This window comes from Peromyscus californicus, unplaced genomic scaffold (assembly GCF_007827085.1).
Source record: "Peromyscus californicus insignis strain IS unplaced genomic scaffold, ASM782708v3 Scaffold_6__1_contigs__length_162567912, whole genome shotgun sequence".
Lineage (NCBI taxonomy): Eukaryota > Metazoa > Chordata > Mammalia > Rodentia > Cricetidae > Peromyscus > Peromyscus californicus.
The window spans coordinates 114,206,445-114,227,628 of NW_026294584.1; the positions used below are offsets into that span (position 1 = coordinate 114,206,445).

A 21,184-nucleotide genomic window follows, 5' to 3' on the forward strand; every position below is an offset into this window, starting at 1 on the left:
CAGTAGAAGGCCAGCTAAACTAATAAGGCTTACTACTGGATTCCAGTGACCCTGGTCAGGACACAAAGACAGCACACACATCCACACATATGCATGCATACCCATACATGCACAACAGCCCTCAAAAAATCAATGTAAATTCTCTACTTGTCAGTTCTATCCTGATGGCTAAGAAACTCAGCATGATGATCTTAGCAGACTGGCCTTCTTCTCCTTCCATCCTTCCTGTATAGACTGAAGTGTAGAGCACATCATAGTGGCTGTCCCATTGCCCCAGTCATGATCCAGGACATGTTACTTGTCAGACTCTTTGGCTTGGTTGCCAAAATCCTTAATGGTCAAGAAGAAATAGAATCCTCAAAACGAAATCCCCTGAAACTTTACTTCACATATCTAGTCCTAAGTAACCTCTACCAATTACCCTAAATGCCATGTTTTAAAAATGCAAGTACTGGGGCTGGAGAGACAGCTCACTGGGAAAGGGCTTCCAGCAGAGCAGCTGAGTTCAGATCCCAGCACCCATGTCACAATGAGGCTCAGAGATTTGCAAATGTAATCCTAGTCTGAGGAGGAGGAGACAGGCGGATCCCTGGAGCTCAATGGCAAGCCACCTAACTGAATCAGTGGATTCAAATTCAGTGGGATATTGTGGCTCAGAAAGTAAGGCAGAATGCCGGCTATGGTGAGGTCACCCTTTACTGCTGAGGAGAGCGGATTTCTGTGAGTTTGAGGCCAACCTGGTCTACCTAGCAAGTTCTAAGCCATCTAAGGTTGTAAAGTCTCTCAAAAACAAACAAACAAACAAAAAACTGTAGAGCTGGACAGATTAACACACTCAGTATGCAAGACACACACACACACACACACACACACACACACACACACACACACACACGTACAAGGGAAAACAAGTCCAGTTTATTTTTAATCATAAATGGTATTCAACTCTACAGCACTATGACTAGACAGTGTATTTGTACATTTTTAAAAACTTAACACCAAAGCTGCACTGTGGATGCCGCCTTCCCAATACTATATTGTCGTCTTCCCAATGCACTTTGAGGCCTGATAAATTCAACAGGACTCCTAGTATTTTCAAGGCTGTGAGAGGCTCCAAGAAGGAGGCCAAAGAATGGACAGGCATTTGAATCACTGAGTGACAGGCTGGGCCAGCTCCCTGTATACATTAATAAATTAGAATTTTAATTGCGTCTCTGTCTGCAGGAGATGCCCTGGTACTTTAATATGTACCAACAATTGGCTATGTTATGGAATCTGCAATGTGGCCTCCGCTGCTGACCCCTGAAACACAATTCCCAGACTGACTACGGAAACTGTTCAGTTTGATCCTTTCAACTTATTTGAATCCTGACAAATAAGCTCACGGCTGAAAGGTCAACACAGTCATATTTCATCCTCCTGAGCTGTTCTTAAGACATCTGCACAACAAAGCCCTTCTTACAACACCTGACATCCACCCTCCACGGCACGGCACCTCATTATAACTGGCTCCCGCACCCGCGCCCACATGGCGGGTAAGAGGGTGTGAGTTGCTGGTAGTTTACCAAACAGCTGTCCTTGGAAGAGTTTGTCAACAGTTCACACGGGTATTCAATTTGCCCAATAACCTGTCACTGGAAGGTTTGACTTTTTTGGAAGAGGGACAGTTTCCCTGACACAGCAAGAGAACCAGAATGGGTGTACCAAGGACAGGACAATCTGTGCAGGACACTTTGGAAGTAGGCATCAATTTATCCTAACCCATGGAGAAGTCAACACATGTAGATCCCACACTGACTAGCAACACATTGTGTCACTGCTCATCACAAATTGTTACAAAATTTCCAATGAGAAACCCATCCTTAGCCTCCATTGTGTGTGTGTGTGTGGGGGGGGGGGGTACCTAATGCCTATCTTCTACTTTGAATGTGGGCATAAATACCTGACTCAAGTTTCTTTGAAATTTCTACTGCAATTTTCTACTCCAAGACCCAAATCCAAATTCAATTTTATGAGCTCACGCCTCTTTCTACTCTATTAACCCCTTGGCCTCGATGAGCCAGAAATGAGAAGTGGTTGAAACAATCTTCTTTTGTTATCATTTCATAAAAATTGTTCCCCGTTTTCAATTAATGATTCAGAAACATTCTGCAAACATCTACTGAAGGAGGGCATGTGTTCTATTATACTCATTACCAGGTATAATATCAGAAGCACTACATCCTCCTGGGGCCAAATAGAAGCTCTTGACACTGCAGACATCTGGAGCTGCTAAGTAGCACTCCTTTTTGGAGGGTGCACTGGACGCTGGGGAATGATGAACAGCCTCCTTGGTCCAAAGCCCATGAGATGTCAGGAACATCTCTGCACCCTTGTCCCCTAGTTATGAATAGCAAATACGTCTCCAGAATAAGGAACTTTGTATGTTCTCAGTGGGGAAGTCAATTAATCTAGCCACTATGAAAAGTATGGTGAAGGGTCCTCAAATAGTATGAGGATCCACAAAAAAACGAAAACCAGAACCATCACATGATTTAGCCAGACCATTCCTGGGTGTAAGCCATGGGAAATGAAGTCAGTTGTGGTGGTCTGAATGTGGAATGTCCCCCACAGTCTCAGGCATTTGAGGCCTTGCTCCCCAGTTGGTGGCATTGTTTGTGGAGGTTTACGTGGTTCAGCCTTGCTGGAGGAATTATGTCCCTGGGGCCTGGCTGGGAGATTCAAAGCCTTGTGCCATTCCAATCACACTCTTTGCTTCATGCTCAGGGCTGAAGACGTCCTGCCAAGTCCGATACTTGCCACCATGCCTCCCAGCCATGATGAACTCTTATCCCTCTGGAATGGTAAGCCCAAATAAACTTAGTCATGCTGAAGTTGCCTTAGTCATGGTGCTTTACCAAAGCACCAGAAAATAAATAATATATTGGCATATATACTGACAAGATAGCCACACGCTCATGATACCTAAGAAGTGGAGCTGTCCTATGTGCCTATCACCAGATAAGTGGATTAACAATAATGGAGTCATTTCATCCACAAAGAACGGCTCCCTGTCGTTTGCAGCAAAATGGTTGGAGATGGAAGATGTATCAGTGATGGAAGTAGCTGGACTCAGAGAGGTAAGTAGGGTCTGCTTGCTCCCATTTGTGAAAACTAGAAAGAAGTTAACCTGAAGGTAGGAAAATGGTTACATGGGCCTGGAAAGGGGGATTAGTGAAGTTGGATGGATGGATGTGATCAGTGCTACTTTATACATGCATGAGCCCCCTAGCATATGGAATTACGAGTTGAATTCCTCCCAACATTAAAAATTTGGCATAACACCCCCCCCCAAAAAAAAAAAAAAAACCAAACTTTAGGTCAAATAGATATTTTTCTTATGATGTCATGATTCAGCTCATAAACTAAAAACATATTTTGCACGAGGTGTCCCCAGTTCGTTTGCAATGGTCTCGCTAATCCACCTCTGTACAGCTTCTCAGCCATGGCAAAGGGCACAACAGGAATTTTTTGAAAAAAGCATCACTACCTGAAGAGCTGGTTGCTTATCATTCCTCTTGGGAGACTTTAGTCCACTAACTTGCTGCTGCTGCTGCTGCTGCTGCTGCTGCTGCTGCTGCTGCTGTTGCTGCTGCTGCTGCTGTTGCTGCTGCTGCTGCTGCTGTTGCTGCTGTTGCTGCTGCTGAAGGAGGAGCTGCCTTGCCACCTGCAGGGCCTGCAAGGAAAAGGGCAAGGCTTTATTCTCACATGTCTGGGGATTCCCTCCCCAAGAGGATCACCCGAAAAAACCCTTCAGGGCTGCTCCTCACTTGCTCATTTCCAGGCAAGGGAAATGGCCGATGAATCTTCTAGCCAGTCTACATAGAAAACGTCCCAGAATGCGCCTCCATTTCCTTTGATTGGATAAAATTACCCATGACTCCTTTGACACAGCATCTTATGGAAGGAGATACTTCATTCCCACTAAATAGCTGCCATGCCACCTGTAAGTATGAATGGCTGCTGTGGACAGATAGCAGAGTGGGGTCTGGGGGATGAGGAAAAGGTAAGGCTCAGGAGACAAGGAAGGGAGGGCTCTTACTGGAGATTCCGTATCCTACTGAATGTTTCTTGGGGAAACTTGGGAACTCAAGTTCTACATATTTTAATCTCACCTGCACCCAAATAAGGAGAAAGATCTGGGCAGTGGATCACAGGAAAATGAGACACCATAAGAACAATTTCCATAGAAAGCTTAGAACAGTTAGAAGTATATCTGGAATGATCTCACCAGCCCTGGGTTCAATTTCTAGTACCACATGAACTGGGCATGATAGCACACACTGTAATCCTAGCATTTAGGAGATAGAAGCAGAAGGGTCAGAAACAGAGGTCATCCTCAGCTGAGTGTGTGTGTGTGTGTGTGTGTGTGTGTGTGTGTGTGTGTGTGTGTGTGTTCCTAGCACACTGATTATGTGTAGATGTTCTTCTTCCCAACATGCAAACTTTTGGCTATGGTATCTCCAAAATATCTCAGAAGTTCAAGGTCATCCTCAGAGGTTGAGTCCAGCCTCAGATGCCCTATGTAGACCGACAGACAGAGTATAAAATAAAAGGGAAGCTTAGCAGAGGTGACCTGGGGTCACCTTAAACTTTTCACGATGGACCGGGAAACAAACTAGTTAGGCTAAAAGACTCTTTCAAGCTTTGAAAACGGGAAGGTTTTCATTCAAGGCAGCAGTTATTGAAGTGGTGTGAATTAGTAATAAGACGGAGGAAACAGAGGAGACCTCCAAAGGTTGAACATATGACTGGGTAGCCCTTTTTTAGTTCAAGTGAAGAAAGAAGTATTAGAAACATGGATATGGCCAGTATGAAGATATTCACTGTCATAAAACTAATAGCAGGCCACCATGCCTTTGTGCAAATGAGAGCAGGATCAGACATAGGAAACTGAGGTGTACAGGGACTACACCAGAAAATCACTTCAAAAGTCAGATTGCTTGGGTCCACTCAAATGAGAACCAAGAACACACATATGAAGAGTCAGAAAGGATGCTCACAAAACAATGTAGTCACACACACACACACACACACACACACACACACACACACACAAAAAAAAAAACCCTACTGCATATCATATAAAAATAATTTCTAAATATTAATTTAAATCAGTGTGTGTGTGTATGCAAATGCATGTGCAGCATGTATGAAAAGGTACCTGGAGGCCAGAGAGGGTATGAGATCCCTTGGAGCTGGAGTTACAGGAGACTGTGTGTTGCATGAGGTAGGTACTGGGAACGGATCTTAGGGTTCCCTGAAATTGCAGTCACTGCTCTTAACCCACTGAAACATCTTTTTAATTTCCTCCAAATATATGTTTTTTTAATGCAGCAACTTATATTATTTGTGCCTCAAGGAAGAGGCACACAGAGATGTGATCAATGCCCTGAACAAAATCTGATAATGTGGGCTTGGAAAGTGACCATGAAGGAATGCCATGGTACTGGCTTCCTTGGAGAAGCTCAGCAAGGTCACTTGGACAGTGAAGTAGACAGGTCTGGGAACACAGTACCAATGCTGAGGTCAGGATGGGTCAGAAGGCTAGGGCTCCCATGTTCTAGACTCATGCAAACAGGGAGATGAGAAGCAGTGGGGGGATTCCTGCACTTGGGCAGACATCTATAAAAGATGAGTGTGCAAAGGTGGACTTTCTTCTTAGACAAGCTCACTCAACAGAGCTCTAAGGTAATACTGTAACAAGAACTTTTAGGACACTTCTTACGACTGAGTAGTACCTCTTTGGCTAAGAGGTCCAGAGGGAAACAAACAGAAGCACTAATCAGCAGGAGACATCGGAAAGAGCTTAGTGGAGCCTGCCTGTGCCACCACCCAATGACATCCCCCCTCTTCCCCCAGGCTGGCTGCCTTCTGCTTAACTCACCCCCAAGATCCCTGCATAGGAAGTACTTGGGCTCTGTTGCCTAGAAAGGAGATGCATTGCCTGCTTGAAAGAGAGGCTGTCTCAGAGGGGCAGCTGGAAGGTAAGACGCCTGGCAGAGTTGCCTGAGACTCCAGCCTGCTGTCTCGGTAGAGGATTCACCATCTCTGGACTCTGGGTTTCCTTGTCTCCTTGGAGACGTTCAGTACATGTGTAGGCGGAAAAGTGGGCAGAGTGAAGATTTCATTTATATCATATAAGAAAAATAGTCCCCTGTGAAAGGTGCCTGCAGGAGCAAATGCCTCCCTTCTAGCCACATTCCCTTAGCGGTTTCACATAAAGTGCTCAGGCATTTCGTGCAGGACAGGAAACTATTCTACACCCCCAGCTTTACCATAAGACTCCCCTGGGTAAAGGCTAATTCCAAAAGGAGGCTCCAGCCAGTAAAAGATACTGCAGAGAAATACAGGAGGGAACATGAAAGACTATCCTATGTCCAGCACTGAGGCAGAGAAAACCGCAACTGCATCATTTCCCTGGATTCACAAGACACTTGAAGACCAGGCTTTGGACTTTCAAAGCTGAAGTCTCTAGAACCAATACAAGCTATTCCTCATCTCAGCCAAAGGGAAGGTATTGTATATCTCTATGAAAAAGCATTCATGCACACATAATGATTCTCATGAGTGCGCGCGCGCTCGCTCACACACACACACACACACACACACACACGTACGTCAGAAGACAGTGGAAAGAGCAAGCCAAAGTTTCCTTTGCAACCAATGTTGACTGAACAGGCTCTATAATATAGTCATTATACATTCAGAGTAAACTGTGGGAATCCTCAGGCTTATAATTTCAGGTGTGAACAATTTAATATAGCTGATGTCATTGTTGTTGTTATTATTATTATTATTATTACTGTGTGTATGATGGGTGTGTGCACCCATCTGAGGAGGTCAAAGGACATTTTGTGACCTCAGTTCTCTCCTTCACCTTAATGTCTGTTCCAGGGACTGAATTCAAGTCCTCAGGCCTGGGTAAAAAGGGCTTTTATCCACAGAGCTGTGCTGCCAACCCTGTGATGTCTTTTTCAGACTCAACATGGGGTATGTGAACTTAACTGCTCATCGGATGAGCCCCAGACTCCCCACACATGTCCCATGGAGCCTGACTACGGAAAAGGAGGGAAGACAGGAACACAGGGAAGAGCCGTAGGAATGGACGTGGGTGTCTACACAGGAAATGTCACTGAACCTATTGACAGACGGACAGACGGAACAAGAGCGAGCTGTACACAATGGCTTTGGGGGTTTAGTCTGCAAGTAAATAAAAACAAGGAAAGGAATTTCAAGTGTCTTGGATGGAGAGAACACTAGTGCAGAGAATGAATCTTTTGAGTATGAAACTGTTACAAATATTCCATGTTAATTCTCTTGCCTTATGAATATGCTAGCAAAGGTGGGGGGAAAATCACTCTCAAAAAATAAAACTGAAAACCAGCATGGGTCTCAACAAGAATTTTAAAACTTAATTGATGTGAATGTGTAATATGCTTGACATCAGACACTAAGGGGTGTTTCCACGAATTCCCTATTATCTAAACTTCTGCCATCTAGAGTTTGAGTTGTCACCCACAAAAGGGATCACAAAGCTTTAATGCTTAAGACTTTGGCTTCCACTAGGTATGACAGTACACACTTGTAATCCCAGGATGGAGGAGGTGGAGAGAGGGTGTCTTAGTCAGGGTTTCTAGTGCTGTGAAGAGACACGATGACCACGGCAACACCTATAAAGAAAACATTTACTGGGCTAGCTTAGTTTCAGAGGTTTAGTCCATTATCATTGTGGTGTTACATGGCGGCATGCAGGCAGACATGGTGCAGGAGTTGAGAGTCCTACATCCTGATAGGCAGGCAACAGGAAGTGAATTGTCTCACTGGGCATGCCTTGAGCATATATGATACCTCAAAGCTCCACTTCCCAGTATCACACTTCCTCCAACAAGGCCACACCTACTCCACAAGGCCACACCTCCTAATAGTGCCACTCCCTTTGGGGGCCATTTTCTTTCAGACCACCACAGATGAAGATCAAGAGTTCAAGGTCTTCCTCAGCTTGAGTGTTTATGGTTGATCTGATCTAAGGAAGATTTGGAAAGACTGCCCCACAGACTGGTGTTCATGATGCCTCCCAAATATGAGTCCTTAATAGCCATTCTGACCCACGGCGGCACATCAACACACATTGACACCCTTTAACTCGGGTCCCAGTACTTTAGCCCAGGAGATGATCTTTATTCTAGCATCACAGAGAAATGAGAAAGGACAGATCTTACTTGCCTACAGTGTCTCAATGACAACTGGAGAAAAGATTTTCATGTTCTGTTAAAAGATAAAACTGGGCTCACTGGAAATAGACTAAGTATGTAGATATGTGTCAGTATATCTATGAGAGAGAGATGGAGGACAGGAAGATGAGGAGGAAGAGAGAAGAGGAAGAGAAGAAGAGGTGAGAGCATTCATATGCAAGGACATGAATAAATCAAAGAACTTCTCTTTTACAGCACACAGCGCCGCTGGCTCATGTTCCACACCAAGCGTTAATGTAAATAACTTAAATGGCCCAATCCCATCTCTGGAGACCTTTTACTCTTGGTGGCTCTTCCTGGCTGGGTTGAATCAACACTTCCTTTATGAAAGATGTGACAATTGCTGGCACTGGATGACTCTGTGCTGTATTTGAGCACTGAGATCAGGTCACAATAAAGGCTCAGTTGGAGGGTGTCACCCAGCAGAAGCAGCTGATAAAGCCGGCACTTGGAAACAGCCCTGTGAACTTATACAAACAGGAATGCACACGTGCAGAACCTTCACCTAGACTGACTGCCCAGCTGCCGCTTTGCTCTGACTCTTCTCTAAGGCCCTATCTGCAAAAGGGATCACAGACACCAAGGTCCACCCACCATCTCTGAGTGTCAACACAGAGCCTGCAAATTAAATGATGGGATGGGTTGCTACTTTGCCAGACTATATTTCCATAGTAACCTGGAACCTGGGCATTTGCAATATGTCTTCGTGCTCTGGATTCAAGATGGTTCCATTCTCAACAATGCCTTCACTTTTGAAGTAAATGAGTGCCACCATCTGCTTCTTACAAGTGATGTTTTACTTAGGCATGTTTACCACATTTGAGCTATTTGTGTCTCAGGTTCATAGCAGGTGCTTAGATGAGGGGCCAGGTAATCCTATGTTTAGCATGTTTATCAAGGTAGCCAGTACTCAAAAACATGTTTACCACTTTTAAAGAAATACTAACATGTTTACATAAAACAGTACCCGCAAGCACACACACATCCATAAAGCAAGCTGGAAGGAGGAAACTTTTAAAAGAGATTTTTACACAACACTCTTAGTAGTCTGTCTCAGAGGAGACTGACATGTGGATGTCCTCAAAAAGAAAAAAAAAATGAAAGCAACTGGAAAGTTTAGGGTCACAGGCTCACACAATATAGACTGTAGGCCAAATCTGGTCGGTCATCTGCTCTCCTGAGATCATGTAATAGGCAGAGATTTTACTCATTTAATTGAGTAGGGGAAAATCAAAAGAAGAATATATTGCCACACGTGAACATGACGTTGGATTTAAATTTTAACAGTAGCTTCATATATAGCCCTTTTATGGGAAGAGGGTTGGCAACCCTTATCTCGGTCGGATCTCTGTTTGTGTGTCTTTTAAGTTTTGTTTTGTTGTGCTTGAGGAAAATTTTTCTGTAAGCCTATCCTTTAAAAATCAGTTCTCCAAGATAAATTAAGTTTGGCTATCAGGCAAGGGAACTGTGAATTAACTGTTCTTGAAGCTCAAAATCACTTCTATTTTTTTTTTTCAAAAGGAACTGGGACATACGAAATATATCCATGTGCTTCAAAAGCTGAAACCATCATAAACTTGATATAAACTCTTGAGTCTGTGGGGTTTGCATCAGGTAATTTACAGCCTCTCAATGGTGTGGGACCTGATTTGTAATCCAGGCTACAGTTCGGATTAAGGCAGGAAGATTACAAGTTCAAGGCCAGTCTGGGCTACTTAGAGAAAACCTGAGAAAGGTAAGGACTGCAAAATCAGGTGTTCTAGACTAACCAGGGCTACCAGAGTGAGCCTATCTTAAATGGGGAGAAGGGTGGGTCTAGTGCACTCATAAAGTATTTGTCTAGCATGTGTGAGGCCCTGGGTTCAATACATAGGACCTTAATAACCAAATAAAAACAAAACCCACCAAAGGCATGCACCTGACTCTGGTATCTACTGTCTACACTAAGAGTTTTTCCCTTTTGTGGCTTTAAAAGTAGGTCAGAATTGTTAACCTTTCCTCTAATTTCTCTTCTGGACTCTCCGTAGCCCTCAAGATAAAACCTGTTTCTCAGATAATTTCATGGGCTAATAACAGCCACTGCTCACCCAGGGGTGAGATGGCTTGTGATCAAGAACACTGGCTGTTCTTCCAGGGGAACGCCAGCACCCACATAGTGGTTTATAATCATCTGTAACTCCAATTCAGGGGATTTGATGTCTTCTTCTGACCTTTATGGGCACCAGGGATACATGTGGCACACACATACATGTAGACAAACAATCATACACATTAAAAAAAAAAAAGGCATGAGAAATTTGGAAGGAAAGACATCTTGCTTCTAACACCATGCCTCTTTCTGGCCTTCTCTTCACACACAGTCCCCGCTAGCAAGCCTTCCCACCTGCTCCAATCTCCTCCTGGCTTTAGGCACAGTCAGCAAGAACCACCTTAAAGAATGGTGCTCATCAGGAGGACAATGCTCTGCAGACAGCCTGTGGGGAAACCCAGCTCTCTAGCTCCCCTGGATGCTTCCACAGGGAATACAAGGAAACAAAGGTGGCTTGCAGGTCTACAAAGTCAAGAGCATCCTGAATCAGTAAATTCTCCAAACCATCATGTGTGCGTGTGTGTGTGTGTGTGTGTGTGTGTGTGTGTGTGTGTGTGTGTGCCTATGAATACACGTATATGTAGAGACCATGGGTTTATATAAAATGCCCTTAATTGTCCTCCACTTTATTTTTGGTTTGGTTTTGTCTTTTTGGTTTTGGGTTTTTTGGGGGGTCGGGGAGCGGGAGGAGGTGCAAGACTGGGTTTCTTTGTGTAGCCCTGGCTATCCTGGAATTCACTCTGTAGAACAGGCTGGCCTTGAACTCAGAGATCTGCTTACCTCTGCCTCTGCTGGGATTAAAGGCTTGTGCCACCACTGCCCAGCTCTCCACTCTATTTTTAAGACATGATTTCTCACTGAACCTGAAGTTCAGCAAGTCTCAGGGATCACCCTGTCTCTGCCTTTCCAGCACAACACCCACACCTTGCCTAACTATTAGGTGAATGCTAGGGAACAGAACTCAGGTCTCTTATGTTTCCAGGGAAAGCACTGTACTTACTGAACTGTTTGCCTATCCCCTCAACAATGGATCTTTAAAAACAATTGACGATGGATTTCAAATGGAGCCTTTGGTTATCACTGAACAGTGGGAAAGGAAGCCGATCTCACACCAGTACTCTAGTGCCCGGAACATATCAGATATCCAAGGAAAGACGGCAATGCAGGTGACTGTATTAGACACGCACGCAGGGCAAGAGAGTCCCTCAATGCACCAAGAGGTCATGTTACTGACGCACCAAACGAAACAAAAGGCTCTCTCCACAGTCTGGGTGGGCAATAGCCAGGGCTACCGGTCTCTCACAAACCCTTTAAACTAGCCCAACACTGTTTGGGTCTATACTATTACAGTCAAAGAGGTACAGACTCCAGACAGGCACTTGTCAGCAATCCAACAGCAGACTCCAATCTCAGGAGTGGCTGGAGCAGAGTGCAGCCTAAGATTAACTGGGACACTGTTAATCTCGTTACCTGGAGGTTAAAGATTCTCTCAGCATCATCTTCCTCAGAGTCCTAACACGGGGGGAAGTATCCTAAGATTTCAGCACATGCTTCAAGAGTAGATCATTAGACAGGGCATCCTGCGTGGGTTTCCAAAAATGGCCCACAGTCTTTGCAAAAAAGATGGAGGGACAGGATGAAGACAGACATGATGAAAACATTAGGAGACAACTGCATCTCAGCCGCATCCTAACACTTTTTGGGTTATAATCCAAAGAGGGCTAGGGAGGGTAGAACACGCCTTTAATCCCAGTCCCGGGGAGGCAGAGGCAAGCAGATCTCTGTGAGTTCCAGGGCAGCCAGGGTAACACAGTGAGATCCTGTCCTGTTTCAAAAAAAAAAAAAAGGCGAGGGGCAGGGGGCACACAGAAACTTAAAAAGTATCCTACATACAGAAGAAGAAGATAGTTCATAGGTCAGATGGGTAGAGATGAGAGGCCATGAGGAGGCATCCCCAAGTACCTGAACCACTCTTGCATCCTACCCCACCCAGCACTGCTACACACTACACCTTTCCATGCTGGGCTACACATATCTGTACTGACTTGATTTCATGTTGATTAAGCTACACACAAGGTAGTGGGTATGTATTGCCGTGACAATTACTGAGTACATCCCTCACTTTTCATTCCCTGCTCCCACTTCAGAATTTAACAAAGTGTCCAAACACGGGAACAGGGTAGGTGGGGAGCATTGCTCTGTGCTGGCCACTTATTAGACTGAATGTTATTAGGATGGGAGATGGCCAGTGATGTTTGTGCCTTATTTTATTTTTATTTTGAAGAAAAGGGGGAACATGGGAAACAGGTGTGTCCTATGGTGCCACCACAGCAATGAGCCAGCACTAACGCTGGGAGCTCAAGTGTCACTGCAGACACCTGGAGAGAGATCAGAAGGCCCAGACAGGGGGAGGCTTCTGCTAGGAGCCCCACCCCTAATGGAGACCTAGGGAGCAGCAGAGGTCAGCATACCCTGTATTCACCAGCGATTATGACTAATGCTTTTTCATTTGGAAGGCACACAGAGGATACTTCCCACCAAAGAATAAGAATTTTCATGAGACTTAAAATAAAAAAAAAAGGTCAATCTATGATCTTCTTGCAAAATTGAATGAAATAAGTTTAATGGCTATAAACATTCAGGAAGCCTGTTTGAAGTCTCTTAAGAAAGACAGCAAGAAAGAAGGAAAATGCCAGCCCATCTTCCTCCTCCTACGGACACAGGAACCTATAACCACCTTGTTGGAGCACTAGCTGGCTGCTCTTTATTGGAGCCAGTGCCAGACTCTGAGTCACCCCCGCCAAGGCTCCTGCACCTGAGTTGTCTTTGGAGAGATTCCACCTCAGCATTGCCCAAGCCCTGGCCTGCTGAACTCATGAGAGTTGGACAAGATCTCAGCCTGGGGGCTAGGACTTCAGGCAATGTGATCATTAGGGCAAAACACGGCATTCAAGTTTATTAGGAACCATCTAAAATGTGAGCTGGGAGGCTAGAGAGATGGAAGGATGGTTCAGTGGGCAAGCATGGGGACCTGGGGCCAGATCCCCAGCATCAACTATGATGGCTCAAGTCTGTAATCTAGACACCGGAGATAGGCGGATCCCTGGAGTTCACGAGCCAAGCTGGCCTAGGCAAAACCAGGTTCAGTGAGAGACCCTGTCTTAAGAACTAACATGGGGCCTAGAGAGATGGCTTAGTGGTTGAGAGAACGGACTGCTTTTCCAGAGGCCCCAGGTTCAATTCCCATCACCTACATGCTGGATCACAACTGTAACTCATACATGTGGTGCACAGACATGGGCAGACAAAACACTAAATACATAAAATGAATAATAAGAAAGAAAGAACATGGACAGCCAAAAAAGAAAATGATATCTTACATATGGAACAGCTCACACCCCCATGTGTGCACCAGTCATATACACACAGTAAAAATACATATAAAGCAAGAAAGTAAATGTGAGCTTGGATGCTGCATCAAACCCTGTTTTCCCTGTTAAAGTCCAGACTTGGCTTTTTTTTTTTTTTTTTTTTTTTTTTTTAGAGTACTGAATAAGTGGTACAAGCCTTCTTCAGTGCTCCAGATAGAAAATACAGGGGTCAGATGTGAGGATAAATCAATCAAAGGATCTATAACTCCTGATATTAACCCCGTTTTCTACCAGTGCTTTTTATGAGGTTGTGTCCCAGCAATTCATTATGACTAATAAAGATTCACATCTTTTGGGGCCTCAGATTCAGATCAGTTCATGTGGAAGCTTGAAGTGCCTGGGTAAAGTGTGCTTGAAAGGATAGTGGGTTGACTAAAACACAGAGTTCTTGTACACACACACACACACACACACACACACACACACACACACACACACAATGGGGTAGGCAGGAAAGAGAGAGAGAGAGAGAGAGAGAGAGAGAGAGGCTTTTCTTTTGTAATATGAATTGCACACACTCAGGATACCCTAAGAGGCAGTTAATACCTGTGAAGGCTTTGCTTCCCAAAGGCCTTCTTTCTCTTGCCTAAAATTGAAGAAGAAGAAGAAGAAGGAGGAGGAGGAGGAGGAGGAGGAGGAGGAGGAGGGGAGGAGGAGGAGGAGGAGGGGGAGGAGGAGGAAGAGGAAGAAAGAAAATGCAAAGAGTGAAAATGGTTTAGAGGTAATATTCCAGCAGAGACAGAAAACAAAGGGGGGCTGAGGAGATGGCCCAGAAGTTGAGAACCCAGGCTGCTCTTTTAGAGGACCCAGGTTCAATTCCCAGCACCCACATGACAGCTCACAACTGTTTGTAACTCCAGTTCCAGGGGATCCGACACCATCACACAGACACACATGCAGCAGGCAAAACACCAATGGACATAAAATAAAAATAAATCATTTTTAAAAAGAAAGGAAAGCAGAAAACAAACAAATACAACCAACATGGAGAAGAAAAGAGGGGCCCAAACAAGACTGATGATGAAAAGAAAGTGTCTGCAGGGAAGGAGAAACACCCCATCTCCTGTCCCCCACAGGCAGTACTGAAAACAGCAGTGATGTGGGGCCCTGGCGGCTCCCAGCTGGGCAGTGGTGATGCACCCAGCATTCAAGAGGCAGAGACAGGTGGATCCCTGCATTCCTTAAGGGTCAGCTTGGTTTCTAGAGAATTCCAAGATGGCCAGGGCTACACAGAGAAACCCTGTCTCAACACCTCCCAACCGCCCCCACCCCCTCCACCCCCGCTGAAAACAGAAAGAAAGAACAGTAAACAGCAGTGATTCTGTCTGGTAGCACTTTAAGGGGCTGAGATGGTACCTCGATGGTTCAGTGCTTGTCTCAAAAAGGCCCATGAGTTCTACTCCCCGCACCAAAGACTCAAACAAAACGGGCCCTAGGAAACGGAAAGGAACTTCAGCCACCAGGGCTATCCTCAGGGAACTTAGCTGAGGTAAAACAGCCTGCTGAGTGGACCCCCCACCCTCTGGGCACTCGAGGTCAGCTTCTCCCTGCTGCTTTATCTACTGCTCTCTGCCTCTCTCAGGGAGATGGGAAAAGTTTTATGATTCTTGATTCAAAGTAGAAAACCAAAGAATGTGACTTGCTCAAGGTCGCAAATGTCCAGGGCAGAAAAACAAAAACAAACAAACATTGTCTCCAGAGAACGAGATAGTCACATTGTACAAGGTCACTGATTAGCCCAAAGATGGTGTGACCAGGAATCCCGGCACATGGATGTGAGGTCATAGGGAGCCCAAAACACAGGGATGGCCTCGGTTCCTTCTGTGTTCAGGACAAGGGACGGCCTTTTTTTTTTTTTTTTTTTAATAGAATCACACTTTTTAACCTCACGGTCCTTTTTTTTCCCCCATAGAAAAAGACTATTTTTTTCAACCACTCTCCCCATTCCCAGGATGCTTAAAGTGATTGTCACATTGGCAGGCCTATGTGTCCAAGGTCACCAGATACTCATCACCATTTCATCTTTCCTTGCTTCCAAGCCAGGTCCATCAAACAGAAGAATTTGATGACACTCTCAGACCCAGGAGACCAACACTGCTCTGATCGCAGCAGCTGCCTAGATTCTCCTGCTATGAAAACTCACAAGCCCGGTATCCCTAGCTCTCCTACCTGGGAGTTCTTACCTCTTTGGCTACCTTGTTCCACCCGTATGCTCTGGGGACAGGGATGCAGTCATCACCATCCCTTGATGCCCTGGCCTTCTTCAAGCCATCTGGGACAAGCTGCCAGCATTTCAGCTTGACTAAACCAAAAGGTTTTATTTGAAAAGTAACCTCAGGAGGGAGGTGAGTGTCTCTCGCACCGTTCATCAGCGAAGCTTCTTTTTGAAGGACATGGGGACTATTACGGAGATCCACGACTGGTCAAAATGAGAAGAAGAAGAAGAAGAAGAAGAAGAAGAAGAAGAAGAAGAAGAAGAAGAAGAAGAAGAAGAAGAAGAAGAAGAAGAAGAAGAAGAAGAAGAAGTAGTAGTAGTAGTAGTAGTAGTAGTAGTAGTAGTAGTAGTAGTAGTAGTAGTGATCTCCCAATGCCTAACTCCAATCAGCACATCAACAACATAACCACTGTGTGGAAGGCTCATGGGACATCTCAGAAGAGTGGGGTGAAAGGTTCTAAGAGCCAGGAGCCAGGATGCATTGTGAGAGTGTCTTCTTGACATGCCAGGGATACTGCACCCGTGAAATCTCAGCAGCGTGGTGGCCTGAACAAGGCCTGCATAGTAACAGCAGAGCCTGATAAGCCGACATGGATGGGAGAAATTTCACAAGCTCTGCCCTAAGAGGAAGAGCTACAGGCAATCAACGGCTGCTGAGAGACGGAATTTTGTATGACAAACTCTTGATGGGTTATCCAATCCCAAGAGGTCATCCTTAAACATAAGCACATAGTGCAACACTAAATAGACTCAGCAGGTTGTGTGTGTGTGAGTATGTGGAACAATATATAGAAGAAGAGGTCATAAATTCAAGAGAGAGGAGCAGGGTACAGAAAGAGAAAAAGGGGTGGGAATGATTTAAATACAGTATGCAATTCTCAAGAAGTTTAAATTCCATATTTATTTACATATTTCTTCATTATTTATTTACTTATTTGTTTATTCATCTATTTATTTATTTATTTATTTATTTATTTATTCCTTTGTTTATTCCTTTATTTATTTGAGGCAGGGTCTCTCTACATAGCCCTGGCTGTCCTAGCACTCACTAGGTAGACCAGGCTGATCTCAAGCTCACAAAGATCCATCTGCCTCTGGATCCCATTTGTTACGATTAAAGGCGTGCACTACCATACCCAGCTAAGTTTAAGAATTCAAATGAAAAACAAACAACCTTCCTTTCCTAAATAGATCACAGATAGGGTGTGTTTGAGTGTGTATGCCTGTGCATGTTTGTGTGTGCATGCTGAGGCCAGAGGCCAACCTCAGATGTCATTTCTCAAGGACGACTTCTTGCCTTTTATTCGAGACAAGAGTCTCTCACTGGTCTGGAATTCATCAAATAGGCTAGGCTAGCTGGCCAGGGAGCCCCAGGGATCTGCCTGCCTCCACCTCCCTAACCCTAGGTTACAAGTGTACACCTCCACACCTGGCTTTTAAAACATTTTAAACTTATTTTCAAATGTGAGATCTGGGGATTAACTTAGGTTCTCACAAGCACTTTACTTATCAACTGTGCTATCTTCCCAGGCTAAGACCACAGATTTTCCTCTCTCTCTCTCTCTCTCTCTCTCTCTCTCTCTCTCTCTCTCTCTCTCTCTCTCTCTTCCTCCCTCCCTCCCTCTCTCTCTCTCTCTCCCTCTCTCCCTCCCTCCCTCCTTTTCTTTCTTTTTAATTCACAATTTTCCTGAAGCCCAGTAACCGTTCCTGCACCTAGACATCTTACGTTATGCCTTCATTTACCTCTCTGAACCCATGAGGTCTGGCTTTCAGGGACAAAGGATTTCTGGTCCTACTGTTTGTTTTCTCTCCCCCCTCGGCTCATGTGAGTGAATCCGGCCACATGTGTAGCCCGGCATACATGTGGAGGTGAGTGGGCAAGCTCTGGTGTCAGACTTGCCCTCTAACTTGACATAGGGACTCTGCTGTTTTTCTACTGAGCATGCGCCAGGTTGTTTGGCCCTTGAACTTGCAGAGGCTCTCTTATCTTTGCCTCCCATCTTGACAGAACAGCTCTGGAATTACAGATGCCTGCTACCGCATTGGGCTTCCTGGGGGTTTTGGGACCCGAGCGAGCGTGGGTCCTCACATCTGTACAGCAAGTATTTCACACACTAAGCCTTTACCCCAGGCCAGCCCTCATCTTCTTCTTAACCAATTAATTGATTTTCATTGTTATCTGGCTAGTCTGGAATTCATTATATAGAAGAGGAGGGCTTCAAACTCAGAGATCTGCTTGTCTCTTCCTCTCCAGGGTTGGGATTTAAGATATGTGCCACCACTTACGGCACAGCCCTGGTTTTGAATTCATTGTATATTCTCACACTATTATAATTATATATAAAAATGTACATATACATATATAGACATACACAGATGAATGTACAGAGTGGTGGAGCTAGGGATTGTTAAATAGCTACATTCTTCAAATTGCTCTGAGCTTTGGTCACTGAGGATACAGACGATGATCTCAAAAGGGCTGGGGAGGTAGCTCAGTTGGTAGAGCTCATGCCTAGCTGGAACAAAGCCTGAAGTCTGAGCCTCAGCACCAGGAAGACCATGCATGGTGACATGTAACAGGAATCTCAGCAACTGAGTGGTGTTTGCAGGAGGATAAGGAGCTCAAGGTCACCCGGGCAACACAGCAACTTCAAGGCCAGAGGAGACTTTGCAGATCATATTCCATCAACAACAAAAATCACTCCCACCCAACTGTGCAATTGCTGAGTATTTTCACCAGACAAGCACTAAGCAGTGAAGTCCCACCACCGCGTTTAGTTCTCACCATCCCTATGCTATATGCTCATATGCTATCACTACGTGCAGTGAACAGATGACAGCACAGGATGAGGTGAAACCGTAAGGACTGCCGTGCAAACGCAAAGTCCTCAGCGCAGTACCTGGTGGAGGTAGGTCACATGATGAGTTGGCACTATTAGCACAATGCACACAGGAATCTAGGTGGCTAGTAACAATCACAGAATGAGTGCCGGCAGAGGGAGATGACTGTACTGTCAGGGACACCTGACGGAGTATTAAAGGCATCAATTGTCCACTTCCTGAGTGCCAATTCTGGGCCTTTGTTGGTTCTAAACTGAGTCATAGCCTGTGGCTAAGGTCACGTGGCTACAGAGAATCCCTTCACGGTCCTGCAAGGTGGGCACCACTGTGAGTACTCTGTACCCCATCATAATGCATTGATGTGGCACTCTTCCACTTAGGTAGAGACAGAACTACTTGCCTGGCATGGCAGAGTCTTTAAGAAAAATCAAGGCACCTTTAGAGCACACTGAGGAGGCTTAGGAAAAGACTCCGTCAGTAAAGTATTTTCCATGCAAACATGGTGCCTGAAGCTTGAATCTCCAGAACCTATACGAAGGGCACCCAGGTGACAATGTCTATAACCCTAGTGTTGGGGAAGGGAGTCAGAAAGATCCTGTAGGCCTTTGGTCCAATAGTTGTAGACAATGGGTGAGTTCCAGGTTCGGTGAGAGACCCTTGTAGTGGGTAGCCATTCCAGCTTTGATCTGGAAGTTCCAACCCCCATTGAGACTTGGGCAACTGTCACGCCTACAAGGCGGGGCCAAGGGAGGCGCCTGGGGACCTCCTGGGGACCCGAGATCTGGATCGGCGGGCGCTCTCTCCGTTCAGGGACCCTGGATAGTGGAGGTGGACCAAGCAGAGCTCCAGAGAACACCGCTGGACTGTGATACACCTTCCCCAGACCCCGCGACCTACCTATCCCTTAATTTGTAAGTTACGTCATTAAATAAATCTCCTTTTAACTACGTGGAGTGGCCTAATAAGTGCACCAATAGACCCTGTCTCCAAAAAGCAAAGTGATCAAATATGATACTTAACATTAATCTCTGGCCTCTCGCCCATGGATACATCCACACTAAAAGGTATATACAACACACACACACACACACACACACACACACACACACACACACTATTAAAAAGTACACTCAAAAGCAGCTTGTCCCTTCATCATCCCTCCTTCGCGTTCTTCCTCTGTCCCCTCCACTGCGGATGGAACCTGCTCTTCACACAGGCCAGAACAGCTATCTACACTGTGTTACCCTCCCTCCAGTTCAAAAGCTACTACTGCACAGTGAACGTGTTTTTAAAGGAGTCGATCCTTATGGCAGAGATGGAAGGCAGCAATAGAAAACTAGATTGGGGGAGCTATTGCTCCAAGAATTAAAAGGACATTTTAAAAAAATGAAAATAAACCAGGTAGGGCTGACAAGACGGCTCAGTACTTAAGAGCTCTGTTCTTGCAGAAGACACAAGTTTGATTCCAGCATCCATACTGATGGCTTACAACAACCTTTATTTATTTATTTTTTTTTTTGTGGTGCTGGGTTTTTTTTTTCTTCATTATGAAATTTTTTATTCATTTTACATACCAACCACAGTCCCCCCTCTCATCCCTCCTCCCACTCCCCACCAACTTTCCTTCCCAACCTACCTCACCCCATCCCTTCCCATGGGGAGTCAGCAGAGCCTGGTATATTCAGTAGAGGCAGATCCAAGGCCCTCCCCTGCATCGAGGCTGTGTAAGGTGTCCCACCATAGGTAGTGGGCTCCAAAAAGCCAGCTCATGCACCAGGGATGGATCCTGATCCTGCTGCCAGGGGGCCCCTTAAGCAGACCAAGCTACACAACTGTCTCGCTATGCGGAGGGCCTAGTCCAGTCCCATGCAGGCTCCACAGCTGTTGGTCTAAAGTTCATGAGTTCCCACTTGGTTCGGCACAACCACCTCTTAACTTCAGCCCCACAAAACCTGACGCCTCCGGCCTCAGGCACTGAATTCAAGGCACAGCCCCTCTCCATCCCCTACAATAATACACATAATTTAAGCATAAAAGTAAAATCCCGAAACAACCAAAACCAAATATCTGTCATGGTAGCACATGCCTGACATCCTTAGTACGCTGAAGTCCAAGATAAGAGGTTTAGAGTCAAGGCCTGATTTTGAGCTACACAGTAAGACCCTTGAAATAAAAACTGAAGGAACATTAAAAACCAAACTGTGCTTGTCTTGTGCTTAGCTGTGCTCACAGCTATGCTCAGGGAGTGACAGTGACCTCTGGAACTCCCGGTAACCACAGTTTAGCATATGGTTGAACTTGAGTCTCTAAGCAT

The 21,184-nt window shown here is 45.3% G+C and overlaps 1 protein-coding gene across 6 annotated transcripts in view; it reads right to left on the reverse strand.

Moving 5' to 3' along the window:
- The window catches only part of Foxp1 (forkhead box P1), a 527,364-nt gene that overhangs the window by 149,155 nt on the left and 357,025 nt on the right, over positions 1 to 21,184 (reverse strand). For all 6 annotated transcript variants that reach the window (XM_052722207.1, XM_052722208.1, XM_052722211.1 and 3 more), the window contains one exon: positions 3,530 to 3,715. In XM_052722207.1, the coding sequence (XP_052578167.1) occupies positions 3,530 to 3,715 (186 nt within the window). The remainder of the gene's footprint in view (positions 1 to 3,529; positions 3,716 to 21,184) is intronic.